The sequence below is a fragment of the Rousettus aegyptiacus genome, unplaced genomic scaffold (genome assembly GCF_014176215.1).
Source record: "Rousettus aegyptiacus isolate mRouAeg1 unplaced genomic scaffold, mRouAeg1.p scaffold_m13_p_8, whole genome shotgun sequence".
In the NCBI taxonomy this organism is placed as follows: domain Eukaryota; kingdom Metazoa; phylum Chordata; class Mammalia; order Chiroptera; family Pteropodidae; genus Rousettus; species Rousettus aegyptiacus.
Genome location: NW_023416311.1, coordinates 28725866 through 28743085, shown reverse-complemented (window position 1 = coordinate 28743085; position 17220 = coordinate 28725866). Strand labels below are relative to the sequence as shown.

At 40.8% G+C, this 17220-nt stretch overlaps 1 protein-coding gene and 1 pseudogene across 1 annotated transcript; both read right to left on the bottom strand.

Annotated features, from left to right (window-relative positions):
• Positions 1 to 336: 336 nt before the first annotated feature.
• On the bottom strand, positions 337 to 5007 carry LOC107511781 (annotated as a pseudogene).
• Positions 5008 to 10412: 5405 nt separating this feature from the next.
• Positions 10413 to 16486, bottom strand: IFT22 (intraflagellar transport 22). Its single transcript, XM_016146505.2, has 5 exons — positions 16346 to 16486; positions 13216 to 13292; positions 13000 to 13089; positions 12529 to 12731; positions 10413 to 11911 (listed from the first exon to the last, which is right to left on the bottom strand). The coding sequence occupies exons 1-5, from the start codon at positions 16382 to 16384 to the stop codon at positions 11763 to 11765; spliced, it is 558 nt and encodes a 185-aa protein (XP_016001991.1). The 5' UTR covers positions 16385 to 16486; the 3' UTR covers positions 10413 to 11762.
• Between the last annotated feature and the right edge of the window lie 734 nt (positions 16487 to 17220).

Genomic DNA, 17220 nt, shown 5'->3' with positions numbered 1-17220 from the left:
TTAGTTTTATTTTACTTTTAGGCATATTTGTATTATCTAAATATTCTATAATGAACGTGTATTACTTTTATAATAAGAAAAATATCCCCTATTTTACAAACCTGGGGAGTGGATGAGGAAAAAGCAGGGGATCACAGTCGTAGTGGGGTGACAGGAGGAAGTTTGAGAAATTTGGGAAGAATAACTTGAGCTTTCCTGGCCACATGGGAAGAGGGTATGCTAAGCTGTTGGCTGAGGAAGCTGCTCCAAAGGGCCGAGGTTAGTGATCTCCAAGGAGTGGAGTCCTGGGGCATCCCTTGAAGGGCAGCAGGGGATGAAGGCTTGAGGTAGCTGCAGAAAAGAAAAAGAGGGAGGGGCTCAGGCAGAGGGAAGAAGGTGGGGTTTGAGGGTCCTGTGTTGGACAATGAACTCATACACATAACGAACAATAATTTTAAAGTAACTTTTATATTTAAGCACTTTGTAGTTTGCATATCTCATTTACTTTCTCCTCTCTTATTTTATTTGATGCTCACAGATGAGAAAGGAGGCTCAAAGAAGTTAAAGAACGTGCCCAAGGTCACACAGCTAGTATATGGTGGAGCTGGGACCTGAATCCAGTTGGTTCCAGCGCTCGTTTCACGGGGCTATGCTGCTCAGCCGTCCTTCAGGAGCATGGACAGTGAAGGCGTATAAAGGCTTGAGACCAAGGGGGCTGTTACAAGCACTCAACTGGTAGGGCCCAGATATTGACTGAGAACAGATGCTGGTATCATCTGGAGACCCAGAGGCCTCTTGCAGGACCCAGTGTTAACTATCAGTTGCTGGACCCTGGGGGTCGGCAGGGAGAGTTGCTGGGGTGGCCAAGGTGGCTGTCAGGGCACTTGAAGACACGGCAGCAGCTGCTTACCAACTAGTTCAGACGTATTTTAATGTTTTAACAACCCATCTATCCATTCTGGTGCGCACCAGATGAATATCAGTCCTGCCTCTGACCTCCACTGCTTCTGTGTCTCAGATTCCAACAGGTGACAGGATACTCTAGAAGTTGTCCAATGTATCACTTTTTTCAGTGTAGGAGCTTTTCAGTCAAAGCATACTCCAAGAAGAGACTTGATGGTCCCCCGATGTAGGTGAACAATGGACAAGTCCAAATTTGTGAGGTCAACTCTTGGTTTCTTGTGCTCATGCAAAGATCAGTGGGCACTGCTAATCTAAAGCAGCAACCCCCTAATAGCGTTACTTGACTTTGCAATGCGCATGTATAGTCCTGTTAAAAAGGTGTGTTGAGTTCTGAGAATGTATAGCAAACAGAAACAGTGATGTAATGACTCCTTTCTAAAGGAGGACACAGGAGTGTGGCCAGTCCCTCCACCTCCCCTGCTCCTGGGTGGATGAGGGTGGATGCCTATGGATACCTCATGGAGTCTGTTCTCTTGATTCCCAAGCCCCCTGCCTTTCCCTGGAGCAGGGCCCCTACAAGGTGGTCTGATCTCCCCGGTTCCTTTGAAATGCTAAGTACAGGCTGCATGAAGGGAAGAAGAAAAGATAATGTTATTGTCAAGTAAAGGTCTCCGTGAGCCATACTATTGAGTGAGATTTGGCTAAAAAGCTACCACACCAGAATTCAAAACAGACCAGTACTGTGCATCGTGTAACTCTTCAGGGAATGAAGGACATAGCTGTGGCTGGGGCATCCTGGATGACTGAGATTAGGGTTTTCATTCTCTTTGCTGTCCTCCAATGACCTCAGTACCTCTGAGCTCTGGACTAACGGTCTTATGCTAGTTTCATGATCACATTTGACTCTTAGCACAGATCTTCAACACAAGGGGAGCCCAGGAAAAAGGAGCAAAGACCTTGATCCCCCGCCAGAGGATGCTGCCTCTTACCATTGGCTTGGAGCAGTGTTGCTCCCAAGACCCACATTTGAACTGGGGTTCAAATGGCTGAAGTTGATGATGCATAGGGAGTCTTGTGCTTGTGGTGAAGGTGCCATCTCTCCCCAAAAAATGTCCTGTCCTGGAGACAATTAAGAAAATTGGGAGCTCTGAAGGAAATAAAGGTAATTATTTGCTCTAGTTAGACTTTTTCTCCCACTGTATTTCTTCAAAAATGAATTATTCTTTTCTGATTATAAAGCAACATGTATTCATTGCAAAAATTGTTACATATTTAATAAAAATGTTCAAAGAGAAAGTCCTTCATAATCTTATTTCCGAGAAATAATGTAAATTTTAAGAATTTAAAAATTTTTCCCCAGCTCTGAGGTATGGAATTAAGTTATATATATTTAAGGTATACAACTTGATTTTAAATTTTGATTCAAGTTTTGATAAAATTTATTTTTGAAAATTAATAACTGATTTATATTAAGTATAACTTGGATCTAGTGATATGGCCATATTTCCTGAATTTTTCCCTAAATGTCATAGTTTTGAATATTCTGTCTAGTTGTTCTCAAAAGCCATCAGGAGAGGGCAGAAATTCCAGTTTTTCTGAATCCAGTGTACCTCCCTTAGTTGGCTTGTAAAACCTGGAAATAGTATGCAAATCCTTTGTTAGGACTCTTAGTATTAAGTTTTCTACTGCTGTGTAACAAATTACTCCATAACTCAGCAGCTCAAAACAACAAATGTGAATTTTCTGTCTCTGAGAGTGGGAAATGTGGGAGCACCTAAGGTAGGTGGTTCTAGCTCAGGGTGCCTTATTAGGATGAGGCCAAGATGTCTGGTAAGACTGAGAATTTTTTCAAACTTCGAATTTGTGTTCCCAGAAGTAACAAGTTTGCTAAGAGAATGTGGAAAGATAACACACCTCAGAGTCTTACTGAGAGAAGGTAGACAAAAGGGGCATAGAGTCAAAATCCTTGCTTCTCAAGTATAAGAAGAAGGTGGATAAGAAGCTCCAGGAGTGGGAAACTCAGCCAAAAATGTGAAACCTGCACTTGAGTGTATTGTGAAAGAATATATATTTCAGTTTCTGTAGAGGATGATTTAAAAATTGAGTCGTTTAAATGAAACATAACCAGGTAAGATTGAGAATCAGAATGTCAGAGAAAGGAAAAAACAAAAAACAACAAAACTCTAGGAAATCATCCAAGGTCTAATTTATGTCATAATGGTAAAAGGGAAGAGCTGAGAGGACGAGAGAGAAACAGTATTGGGTCCACATAGTTTTGGCCTTAGTTTTCATTGGAGGAGGATGGACCCCTTCCTATTTGTTTTCTATTCTCATACCTGCTGGCCCGGTTCATTGAATTCTTGCACTCACCCTCCAGTACAAGATCCACCTCCTCTCCATTGCCCAGGTGGCTGGCCTTGCGGCTCCCAGGACAGGATGGCGAGGAACTGCTCCAGTGCCAGCAGCTCCAGGGTCTGCTCCTTCGAGTGCATCACAGGCCTCAGCCACTGGCAGCAGAGTCCCCAGAGGCATTGCAGACCCTCACGGGATCCCAAACCTCCTGTCTTAAGTGTGGACAGGCCAGCTCTCAGCTGAAAGATTCTTTGGCAGTATGGTCTCTTTCCCCCACAAGCGGTCCTCTGCCTCCACCTTCACCATCAGAATCCTGTCTTGTTTTTGAGGGATCTGGGTGAACAAGGACACAGCCCCCCCCCCCCATTGCTGTGGTCAAATTCTTGACTGGAGAAGTCCCCAAGGAGGCTCACTTGTGCTGTGGGAAGGTTAAGTTTCAGAGAAACTTCTCATGAGCTTCTTTATATTTGACACTTTCTGAAACACATAAAATACATTTTTAAAAATTAAGTAAAACCTGATTATGTAAATTTTCAATCTCACTAGAGAAAATATGGTAATACAACGAACTCTCATGTATCCATCACCCAGCTTCCATAGCTATTCACGCTATACTTTTTTTTTCTGACAGACAACTCAGTATTATCTTTAGCAGATAAGAATTCTTATCTTAAAAATTTTTTGAATGATAGTAAAGAGAATAGTCCAGTGACCTCCCTGTACCCATCTCCACCTGTAACAATTATGACACCTAGCCAAGCTCCCTTCATCTGCTTCCTCCCTACTCTGTATAATTTTTAAGCAAATATCAGAAGTCTGCAGCATGCCTCTAAAATGATTTTCCTTTTTAAAACACAACACCAATAGCATTCTCCCAACTAAAAATTTAAAATAATTCCTTAATAGCATCAATGTTCACATTTTAATGTTTTAAAATTTCACAATTGGTTGTTAGACTCATGATCCAAATAAGGTCTACACGGTGCATTTGACTAAGACTCTTCGTCTACAGGTGCACGTCTCTCTGAAATTTTTTTTATTTTGTAACTTGTTGAAGTATTTCAGCTGTTTGTCTTTTAACAAAATGACACTTAAAATGCTTGAGTGCCTGTTTCGTGCCAGGCATTGTGCTTTGTGCTACAAATAAAAGCATGGGCAGACAGCTATGGACACAGACCTAGGTTTGGGAAAACATGTTGGGTCTCTTTGGGCCTGGGTCACTGCTTCTCTAACAGAAGTGGATTGGACTAGATGTTTTCTAAAGTCTCCGCTGTTATTTACGTGGACGTCATCTCATCACTATGATACACTGTGTGTCTACGCAAAACGCCAGCCAAGTAACCCAGGGAACCATCGCCATAACCAAACAAAGCAAGGCAGGGCGGCCACCCACCTTCCTGAGTGCTCAGAAATCGATGTTAACGCCGGAGGAGCTCGCCGGAGACGCTGGAAAATCCTCTATAACTGACGGGCGAGTTGGCAGGCTATGGCTCGCTCTGACCTCGGTGGTGAACGGTAACGGCTGCAGCTGGGACATCTGGGCGCGGGACCGCCCCCGCCCAACTACTATTCCCAGAGTCCTCTGCGGAAAGCCGGTTACTACAAAGATGGGCCGAATTCGTCGGCTCTATGACAGTCAGTGACCTGAACCTGCAGATGATCGTGCGCAGAACTGCCACCATCTCAAGTCTTCCAAACGGGCCAGTTACGGGTCCACGCCACCTAGCCTTTGGTTCTGGGGCCTGAAGAGGCCGAAAAATTCGGCTGGGCGGAGGCCCGAGGCCGGACTACATTTCCCAGGAGGCTCCGGACACACTCCACTTCCGATCGTGGGGCACCGAAACCGTTATGTCTGGTTATTGCCAAGGAGACAAGTCCCGGGGTATTCGAGCTCTTGAAGTGTGGGAATAGGGGAGCGGAGACAGAAAAGAGGGCTGTGGGGGGAAGAGAATGGGAAGTTTTGTTATAAGGAAACGTTAAAGAGCACTACTTTCGTTCACTTATTTTGTTTTCACGGACGCTGAAGGCCCGCGGCGAGCATCGCACAACCATCTGGGAAATGCAGGCGACGTTACCTTAAGGACTATGGGAAATGTAGTCATAAACTCAAGACTTTGAGCGCTTGCGATAAGACAAGCATACTGAGCAAAGGGGATAAAGTGCTCCCTTCTTGTCCAATCGGACACAAATTTTACCTCCCAGATACAGAATATGTCCCTTTCTCTTCATGCTAACCCTCAGAGCTGTATTTTAGACTGCATTTCCCAGGCAGCGTGCTCCCAGTCTCATTTCTCTTTATTCTCCGTGCGACCACCACGCCATTGTCCCTGCTCTGCTTAAAGCTCTTCAGTGGCTAATAGAATCAAGTCCACACTCCTTGGCTGGCATGTATATTTCACCTTACCAATTGTCTCCCATTACTCTCATACATAAGAACCATCCTCTAGATGGTTCTTCATCTCGTTTGTGATTGATGCTTTATAGCTATTGTCACTTTTTTTTTTTTTACATGCAGAGCACATCTTCCTGAAACAGTTGCATCCAAAAAAAGGGCTATAAACTCCAAGTTTAGTTAGATTTGCAAAATATTCTTGAAAAGTACTTGAAATAGGTTTCCATAAGTAGAAACCCAACTTCCTCATACTCTCATGACATGGTTGACTCACACCTAGCTGTTTTCCAGGCCTTGTAAAGTCACACAAAGATTTTAAAAAACGGATAGTTATTGTATATTTATCACAAAGTTCCAGTAAGACTATAAATATATATGAATTATTTTATTTTACACATTTTGAATGTCTTAAGATCTATAATTATGCCTAATCCGAAGAGCAGTAAGTGTGGAGTGAATCTGCACTGAGGCTTTAGAAAAAGGAGGCATACTTTTAAAGGCTATCAAAAAGCTTAGATAGGAATGAACTGTAGAGTGTAGAAAGATAGATGAAGTGTTGCTGACATCAAAGCACTAAGAACTTTCTGTTTGAAGTGGGAATACTTGGCAGACATGCCATCTACATTGGTTTTTAACTTCAGCAGGAAGAATGGCCTGTATCATGAATGTCGAAAATTACTTAACTGATAAAGCAGCATAGAAGCCACATCGAAATTATGTAATCTAAAAATATATGTAATCTATCCCTAACATTCAAAAACAGTTTCCTCCCTCCTCATTTATTTAAAATTTTTTTTGGTTTTGGTTTTTAAAATGTGCAATTGTTCATTTCTTGCCTAAGAAGAGAGTACATTTGTTGAGAAAGCATCAGCCAAGGCCAGAATATTCATGTAATTCTCAACAATCAGGTAGGTGAGGCTGAAATCAAGATCGAGAAGAGCCAGAGTTCAGAGTAATTTTCTTAAGTGGTACAAATTGTTACCTTTTCAATGAGTATCGGGAGTATCGCTTTTGTAATTAACTCATATATATGTCCTCAGTTACCAATAAAGCTCTATTCTTCATTATAGCAATTTAGCCTATTCTATGGACATAATGGTCTTCTGGTGTCCCACACAAAGTATGATGATCTCTAGCTTTCCTGAACAATTTTGAGATATGGACATTGAAGTTACAACGTAAGTAAGTTATGGTTGTCTTTATACAGACAGAGCTTCAGAGTACTACTTGGTCTTTTGATTGGTTTCAAGAAATATGCTAGTTCTATGCAACATACTTGCAAACCATTTTCAACTTCAACAATGGTTACTTGTCCTGTTGTTATCACTGTGATTACGTTGTCTTATTAGGTTTAGTCTCAGAGGGTGATACTCTTAGCCATGTCCACTTGTGGACTCATTTGACTAGTTACCATAGGCAGTGGAAAGATCATGGGTGTAATGTCCAGTTCTGTCCCTGTCCCCATCTTGCTGGGTAATCTCGGATTAGTCACTTGTCATCTTCTTCTCCCAAACCTGCTGTTGCTCTTCCATTAATGCCTCTGTGAATGGCATCTGTGGGAGGCTGAATAATGGCTCCCAAAGATATCAGATCCTAATCCCTGGAACCTGTAGATGTTACTTTTCTTGAAAAAAAAAAAAAACTTTGCAGATATGATTAAGGATGCTTAAATGGAGACATTACCCTGAATTACTGAGTGAGCCCTAAATGCAATTATAAGTGTCCTTATAAGAGTGAAAGAGGGAGATTTGAGTCAGGTACACATATGAGAAGGCAATGTGAAGGGGGTGCAGAGAAAGGTTTGAAGATTCTGGCCTTGAAGATTGAAGTGATACGGCTACAAAAAGGAGTGGCAGCAGCTACCTCTATACTTGTCTTCCTTTCAATCAAGCTTTCAGGCTGTCATTAGAAGGGTTTTTATAAAATGGAAATCTGACTACATGAATCTGCAGTGAAAATCTTTCAATGGCACCTTAATGCCTATAAGATAAAATCCTAACTCCTTGGCCTGACCTGAGAGGCCCTTTACCCTCTGACCCCCATCTTCTCCCACCACTCCCATTCCCTGCACACTAACACCCACTCACCTCCTCACACACAATCTCACTCACTCACACACTCCTCCATACATTCACTTGAGTCATGCTGAACTACTGAATTTCCCATGACTAGGCCATTTTATGCATCTGTGGCTTTCATGTGCATTGTCACATCTGTGATACAAAGAAAGAAATCCTATCTGAACCATATGCTAACACATGTATTACAAAAATCATTGTTCAGTTAGAAAATAGTTCTATGAAATTATAAATCAAAACTAGGATGCCAAGACCAGCAATCTTATTTTATCCTTCCCTGGAAAGGACTGATGGCTGAAAACACCTTCCTAAAATTCCACATTTAAACATATATATATCCCAAATAATTTTTTTCAATACAATTAAAAATGTCTATCAATAAAAACATATTTCAACATAAACGGTAATTTAAAATGTCTAATACTAAATAGTAAATGGTAATTTAAAATGTACAACTACTGTGCTTTTCCATGTGGCTAAAGATAATATAAAAAATAAAATATATCTAATATGAAATGCAAACATAAATGGTTATATGGATATTGTGCAGCTGTAAAAAGGAACACGGCAGCTCTATATGTATTTATACAAATCTCCAAGATAAAAAAGTGAAAAAAGCAAGTTATAGAAAAGTGTGAATAATTTGCATCTGTTTCCCTAAAACACATTCATAAGTGCATAGACTGCTTCTGACAACATGGAAGGGAAGCATGGGGACTTCTGGAGAGGGGAATGGGGCTGAAGGATGGTGAAGACAGGGAGACTTCTTCATTGAATGTTCTTTTGTAACTTGTGCATGTGTGGCCTATTAAAATTGAAAACATTTTTGATTCAAAAACTTATGAGGGTTGCACTCTGGCCATAAATGTAAATGAAAGCTGCCAGATTAATTTTTCTATTGAGCTCTGGGATAATCTTCAAAAGTCAGATAAAAATAATTTATTTTTCTTTTTGAGTTTGTATTCTGCAAGATCAATCATTATTACTGTGGCTATTATGTAAAGATAATTTGCTTCAGTTTGCACTAATGTTATTTTATGTTCCTTGCATTTATATGTCTCAACTGAGAGCTGGTTGGACAGCAGAAAATTAACCTGGACTTGAAATGTGCTCACAGATAATCCAGGCAGTTTTATTAATAAGAGTTAACTGTAGTTCAATCTAAATTTACCAGAGGATAGTCATTTGCTGCAAACACCACTCTTGGATTGCCCACATAGCTACATTTCAGTCCTCCCCACTATAAGAGTGAAATGCTCCCAAGCATATTTATTTATCTCAAGTGCCTCTACTTTTCTCTCACTCACAGTTGAAAAGACTTACATCTAACTTTTAATCTACATAATGTATTTTCAGGTTGGCTATGTTAAAAAATTATGAATGAACAATAGTCCTATGATTATTATTAAATCAAATTATTTGTACAAAAAGTTATAATCTCACCATATTTGGTTATTCTTTAGCATTAAATCTTTTGAGCATTTTCACAAATTAGGTGTTATTACAACATAACATTGTTTTTATGTGTAGTACATGAAGTAATATTTAAGAATTAAATTCCCGTGAAGTCATATATGTATGGAAGATATATATGTATTCCACCTTCCACTTCATACCAGATATCAAAGATATCTAAGTAAAGGTGAAATCTTGGAGAGGTTAATGCTAATATTCTTCAAAAATATCCTCAGTGAACTGTGCACCAATGTTCCTAGCAGATGACAATAGCCAAACACCCCAAATATGCATCAACAAATGAACAGATAAACAAAATATGTTATATACATACAATGGAATATTATTCAGCCTTAAAAGGGAAGTGCATTCTGATATATGCTACAACATGGTTGACCCTCGAGGACATTATGTTAAGTGAAGTAGGCCAGTCACAACAGAAAAATATTGTATGATTCCAGTAATATGAGATAACTGGAGTAGTAAAATACATAGAGACAGAGAGCACAATAGTGGTGGCCAGGGAATGGGGGAGGGGGAATGAAGAGATAGTGCAGAGTTTCAGCTTGAGACGATGAAAAAGTTGTAGAAATGGATGGTGGTGATGGCTGCACAATAATATGAATGTACTTAAATGACATAGAATGTACACTTAAAATGGCTAAAATGGTAAATTTTATGTTATTTATATTTTACAATTAAAAAGGACAACAGTATCGTTAAAATTTAAAAAATATTCTGCATGATCAGTAAACCCTCCTGTCAGTTTATACTGAAAATATAACTGTATTTCTTACTGTTGTAACTAGGATAATATTTTGAAAATATTCATCTGCCATATTCTCAGTTCCTTCCCAAATCATGCTTTTTCCCCAGTAAGCAGAGCATAGAGAATGAACTGGACAGGCCAGCTGTGGCAAAGGGTAAAGTGATCCTGCCATACAGCTACAAAGAAACCTGAGATGGATGAGAGACACAGGTGGCTCTCAGAGATGCGCAGGGCCAGCCCCAGCCAGGATGGGGCCAAGTCAGCCTAGGGATCACTAGTTTCACGGGGAGAGCACATGAGACTCACCAGTCTTACAGTTGGTGGGAGATGGCCAATAAGGTGGCCAGTGGACATCTTGACAGAGGGCAAGTAGGGAGCCAGAGGACCTTCCCTTGGAACAGCTGCCCCAACCCAATGAGGGACACAAACACTGTCCCGACACCATGATACCATGCCATGTTGGGGAGAATGTAGAAGAAGTGGATTGTAATTTTGAATTATATTTATTAGAGGCTGAATTAACCTGAAAACCTTTAAATTGCAAGAGATGGAGATACAGTGAATTCTCATTATTCATGGTCATTATGTTCTATAATGTTACCACAAACAATGGATTAATAAACACCAAAGCATTGCTCCCAGGGAAATACAGGGTTAGGTTCCTGCACGCCTCTGGTCACAATATTTTCAACTATTAATATATAACACTGTTTTCTGTCTGCTTCTGTTTAAGTATATCTTATTTAATATATGTTGGTGATTAACACTGCACTCAAAACTAATAGCATTATAACTCATGCTGGAATGAGGCTTATCTAACACATCTGTTTTCACCATAAGGCACATCACAGCCTTTTTGTGCTTAGGAACCACTAGACAGCACTTCAGCACTATGTCTGTGGGGAGAGGTATTTTTAATAACCAACAAAATAATAACCAATAATCACAAAAATATGAAAAAGTGGCACTAAATACACCACAACGAGGACACTGGTTTACCGTATACCCTTCTTGTTTCGGCCTCATTTGGGAATGTGCGTATCCAGTGATTCAAATTTTTTGCCACTCTGAATAACTGTCAAAGCATTGTGAGTATTGATTTGGGGGTTACAAATAAATTTTAGCAAGTAGGCAAATTCGCGAATACAAAATCCATGAATGAGGACTGACTGTACCTTCCGTTGCATCTTACATACTCCAAGTCTGTTCATTATCTAGGAGGGTAGGTGCATTAGAGTCAGACCAATTATAGAAAAGAAGAATCTATAATTTTTTTTTTTTTGCATATCCAAGGTATAGTACTTTAGTTTTTGACTACCTCACTATTTTTTATAAGAATAGAAGTTCCAAAATAGCAAGGGTTTTTATTTTGTTCATGCTGTATACTGTCTGCAACTAGAACAGTGTAGCCAATAGTAGATGCTCAACAAATTGCTATTTGTTGAGTGAATTAAGAAATGAAAATCACATTCAAACCAATACACATGGATTAGGCTACTATTGTATCATTGGGCCATGACAGTTACAATTCCACAAGTTTTATAACTTGACATATGTGAAGGGGAAAACAAAACACCTCAGTTTTCCAGCTCTTTGGAGCTACCTGGGGCAAAGAAATCAAAATTCAGTAACAGGATTTTCTCACCTGAACTAAGGACAGGGCTTAGATTGTATGATCAACTCCCTGGGCAACTGGTACCTGCAAGCAGGGAAGGAAAATTTCTTCAAGGGCCATTGGGAGAAGAAAACATCAGTAACTGGGTAAGATTTCAGATCTGCACTGGGAAAGAAGCTGACCTCACTTGGGATGCAGAAGAGTACAGATGAAGGCTGGTTAGGTAATAATGGACATCTCCTCTCGGTCTCTGCTCTCAGACACTGAGTTGATTATGCTTTTTAAATACTTTATGAATTCCATCCGGATCTCTTCAGGGTCATCCTCAAGATTTGAGTGTACCAGCTTCAGCTTGTTCAAGGGTGGCGCTTAAAAAAGAAAGTAATGTAAATTAGATATGAACTTTTAATGAGAGCTATTTCTAGTTCTAGCTGACCTGAGTCTTGCAGAAGCCAACTCATTTAACTTTCTAAGGTCCAAAAATAAAGTTTTGTCTTGTTTGACATAACTTAACACAGTTTCTACACACTGCCACATGGCAACAGGATAACAACTCTACAAGCCACTGCCAGGTCTCTTGGTTCTTACACCAGAAAGGAAGAGATTTCTGAATATTGTAAGTCATTTCCTATGATCACACTATCACTTCTGTAATGGTGTGTGTCACATGCAAGTTGGAGTTTTTCTTGAGAAAAGGCCAGCTGGAAAGAGTGTCCCTAATAGTACTGATGAGTGGCTAAAACCAGCTGTTTTCCCCTCTTAGTATCTACCTGCTTTTAAAGTGTCTATATTCTGGCCTGGATGGTACATATGGCAGATCTTCCAATCTGGCAATTCTGATTTACATGGTGAGAAAAATAAATGCCTAGAACACAATAGGTGCTCACTAACTGCTCATAGCTGCTGCTTTCAAAGACACAGAGCAATATACAAATGCCCAGAATACTTGAGACAAAAGCAGAAAGGAGAATTCCGGCCTCCTTACACAAAGACAGGTTTCCTTTACCACTTCCAGAACCTGGTTTGTGGTGTGCAATTAACAGACACTGAGTATCCTGCAGGAACTGCTGCTGGACAAAGCAGGAATACCACATCTCGATTTCCTTCAAGTGGCTTGGGATGTCAGCATTGAAGATGATCACCACTCCGTGAGAGTCCTTCATCAGGGCTGGCCAGCAAGATTCAAATCTGCAAGGCAGTAAAGGATTCAGAGTAAATGTTAGGTAGTTCTGGTTTCTAATTGTGGACTTTAAAAATAATATCTTAATATTGATAATTGATAGATGACTTCTCACTGTATCAAAACCCAATCACTAAAGTTTCAAGAGCAATGCATGTTACCAACCAACTGACCAAGCCCCTAATATATGCTAGGAAGTGTGCTAGGCCAAGGTACTGGGCAAGCAGCTGGTTTTTGAATCATTTGATGAAGCAAACCCTCTTAAAGGAGACGTACTTTGGATCACCGCCACAATCCCAGAGCTCAAATTCACACCCGGTGCCTTTGTTGTTGCTGGTAACATGTGGGTTCTCAAACTCCAGGATCCTAAAAAAAAAAAAAAAAAGCAGCAGCATCTGTACTTTGGAAACATACTTTTGGAATGCGACCAGGACCCAAAGTAGCAGGGGGTGATAAATGGGGACTCTCTTGCACAGATTCATCAGGGCTCACCTCACTCCTTGGGTTGGGTTGTATTCAGTGATGTCAGAAGATTCTGTCAGGAAGTTGGCCAAAACAGTTTTTCCACTCTGCGAAAATGAAGATAATAAAAGATCTTTGCTGAAGAACAGAAAAGTAAATGAGTTCCCCAATAGCTGGCTTGGAACCAGGTGTGTTGGAACACAGGCCAAGAGCACCCCGAGATCACTGGGGCAGAGGGCCCTCTCTGGTTAACTGGATCTCGCTGCTTGCTCTGTGTAGCTGGCAGTCTGCCCTGGGACACAGAGAGCAGGATATTCCAGCACTGGCTCTGCTGCTGGGTGACTTTACCCACGTGGATTTCCCTAACTCTCAGCTAGCTCATCTAAGAACAGAAAAAAATCATTAGTGTGAGTTTTTCCTCATTTACTCCTCTCTACATATTCAAGAAAACCCAGTCTGTCACATATAAGAAGCCACTGAGGCTCAGAAAGAAGAAGGGAGTTCCTCAAGGTCACACAGAAGTTCAAAGTTGGAGCTGGGTCCCAGGTTTGTGCCACACTTCACGAAGGACTGTTTCTCCTTCTAGATAATACAAATAACATACATTCTTATTTAAAAAGTGAACAAAACAGCCCTCTTGATATCTCCACTCAAATCATCTGTCTGTCTACCTGTCCCATTCCCTCCCCAAAGGTAATAACTATGATCTGTTTTTCAGATTTTTTCTGTACATTTGCATCATTCATTTAACAAACATTCTACACGCCTGATTATAAAACAAGTCTTTTTCCTCCACCCAAATTATTCCTCTGAAGAAGGGGAATCTCTTACATTTGAGTCCTTATAAAAGTCTCTCAAATTATGCTCTGCTTTGTCAATTATTTTATTTTGAACAACTGCTTGACTAGAATGACTTCAATCAATGCCAGTTTGGGAGGCTCGTAGAGGTCATGGGTTAGACTCAAGAAAACAAATAAATAAAAGGGACAAGAGGGGCTTAATATTGTTTTAGTAATTTTCCTCGAGGATGTGGCCTCACAAATATCACTTAATAAACAGTAACTGGTTATGCTGTGCAAATCATGAATATTTATCTACAGGATGAATAAGGCAAATGGCCTGATGTTACAGGAACAGTTCTTTAAGTCTGAATACATTTCTAGGGACAGGGTCATACACAGATTCAAAAAGTGCTGTATCCTAAACCACATAGGTAGGTGGTGTGCTTTGTTAGGAGATTCAAAAAGTGGCTCTAGTCTAAAGATGACTCGGGTGTCAAAGATGTAGGTGAGAGGCTTGAACAAAACTGTGTCACGAAATTAGAGAATGAAATAAAACAGCATTTCCAAATTAACATATTGGGTAATGTACCATTAAATGTGTATATAGCTACATTGAAAAAAAAATTATAAAAGTGTATTTGTATATTTCATCTATGCCCTTAAAGTTGATAGATAGATGTACTAGTTGGCTAAAACCAATTTATTGAGGGGGGGGGGGGTTCTTATGGAAAAATGAAGGAACTGCCTCTTCGTCAGAATTTTAAGGTATTTTTAAGTATCTACCTTATGTCAGGTGCTGTTGAATAAATTAGAAAAAGATGAGGTAGTGATAAGTACGAGGATAAAAATAAAGCAGGGTGATATGACAGAGACTTTGAATTGGGTGGTCTGGGAAAGCCTACAGGAAGTTTAAACAGATTTGAATGACAATGAGTCAGCTGAGGCTTCCAATCAGAAGGAATAGCTAGTTCGAAAGCAACAGGACATGAATGGGCATAGCATGTTAAAGGAATAAAAAGTAAGTTTGAATAGTGGAGGAGAGAGAAAAGTATATGCAGAAATATCTTTTGTTTTTGAAGTTGGGTGATGGGTACTAGGAGTTCATAGTTCTTTCTACCTGGTATGTATTTGAGATGTCCATAAAAAAAAAAAAGATATCTATACTTCTTTTGCTTTTCACAATTGTACTTTGTTATTACTTGTCTATTTCACTTAATAATTTATGTCTTAGAGAGTTCTCTGTGTCAGTATTCACAGTCTTCCAAAGTAAGAATGTGCCTTAGTTTATTTAGACATTCTCTTACTGGTGGGCAGCTAGGAAGTTACCAACCATTCAGTATTGTACAACTCATGAAGAACATGGACAAGTACTCAGCTACACTAGATTCAGAGAAATGTAACTGCAGCACTAAAAGTTATGCACATTTTAAATTTTAATAATTCGATTGCCTAAAAAGCTCTCATCAGTTTATAGCTTCAACAGATTCCTAGAGTATTCATTTCCTCACAAGCATCCAAACACCAGGTGTTATCAGTCTTCTAAACTTTTCTCATTCAATCTGATGGGCAAATAAATTTCACCTTTTTGTTTTAATTTGTGTTCCTGTAATTGTGAAGCTGGGCATCTTCTCACGCTTATTGGTCAGTTGTATTTCTTGTGTGCAGAGCTTCTGCTCAATTTTCTACTGAGTTGTTTCCTCTTTTCTTTACCAATTTTTAAACTTTCCTTGTGTTCTACCTATTAATTTTGTCTTTGTAATGTATTTTGCAAATACTTTCCCCAGGCTTTAACTTCTCTGTCATTTCTTTTAAGTCTTCTTCATTTTTGTGTTGTGCTTAAGAAGACCTTCCCTGTCTGAAGATTATAAACGTATCTTGCCATATATTCATCTACTAAAGCAGTCTCAACGTGTGGTCCCTGGGCAAACAGCACCAGCAAATGCAAATTCTCATTCATCTACTACTTCTACGGAGTTTTTTTACACGTTTAGTTTGAGTCTATCTGAATTTCATTTTTGTGGATCGTGTGAAGTACATATGTAGATTTAATCCCCGCTACTACCACCGCACATAAATGGCTAATTGTTCTCAGACCAGATAATATAGTGCAGTCTTCCTCCTTCGGGTTTTCTTGTCCCATAGGCATATTCATTGGGACAACTTTGGGTGCAAAGTGAGACCTCGGTTCTGGTTCCATAACGCCACTCACTATCTTAGGCCTCACTACCGAGTTCCCGTTGAGGCCAGCAGCACACACCCGGGTGGGCACGTCGGGACTGGGCTCCCGCTTCCTGGGGGCTCCCGGCGCAGGACACAGCACCGGGGGCGCCCCCGCTCCCACTCGCCGCCCCCGAAGCCGCGCCTGGCCCCGGCCTCACCTCGCAGGGCCCCACGAAGAGGATCTTGGCCTTCAGCATTGTTGACCGCCGCCCGGAGGCCCACGGGAGCCCACCCCAGCGTAATCAGAGACCCCGCTGTTGTCAGGGCGTAGCGGAAGCCGCCTCATTGATTGGCTGCCTTTGTTTCCATGGAGACGGGAGCGGCGCGCAGGGGCCGACGGGAGTGCTCCGGGCTCCCGGGCCTGGGTGCTTGAAGGCTCTAGGGTGGGGACCGCGACGCGGGCAGGTTGGCGTGTGGTTCATGCTGAAAGTCTGCGTGCAAGGCACAGGGAGAGGGTAGTCAGACTCGCTTCTGAGCGGAGAAGACCGTAGAGCTCGCGAGTCCGGCTTCTCTCTTTGTAGGGAGCGTGTGGATTGCGAGTCTCTGATCTCTTTTAGTCTTCGCAATAACCCCGAGAGCTCAAATAAGCCATATAGCTGGTGAGTTGGGGTTGGAACCAGGCCTCTGACGCCTTTATCACTCTGGCATAATAGTGGCTATATTGAGAACGGATTTATCATATCCCTGGCCAAGACCAGTAGAGGTCAAGGAAAAAAACGAATCTGTAAAAGGGTTCATCACTCACCCTTATTCAGGTGATCTGGAAGAAACCAAAAGGATAATGCCCTGGCGTTGTTTACCTTCAGGGCAGGTTTCTGGAGCACTGCTGCTAAATTCAGCCATTAAGTCCATTTAAATTACAGACCAGTCTAGAATTTCAGGTAAGACCATGAAATTAAGCGTTTATGTGCCAAGAGTGCCAGTATGGAATATGCTTGCCCAAAAAGGTGCTGGCATTACAAAAAATAGCAGAATAAACCCAATTACAAATCTTTACCTTTTGTTAGGCTAGTTATATAGTCTTTATATTACA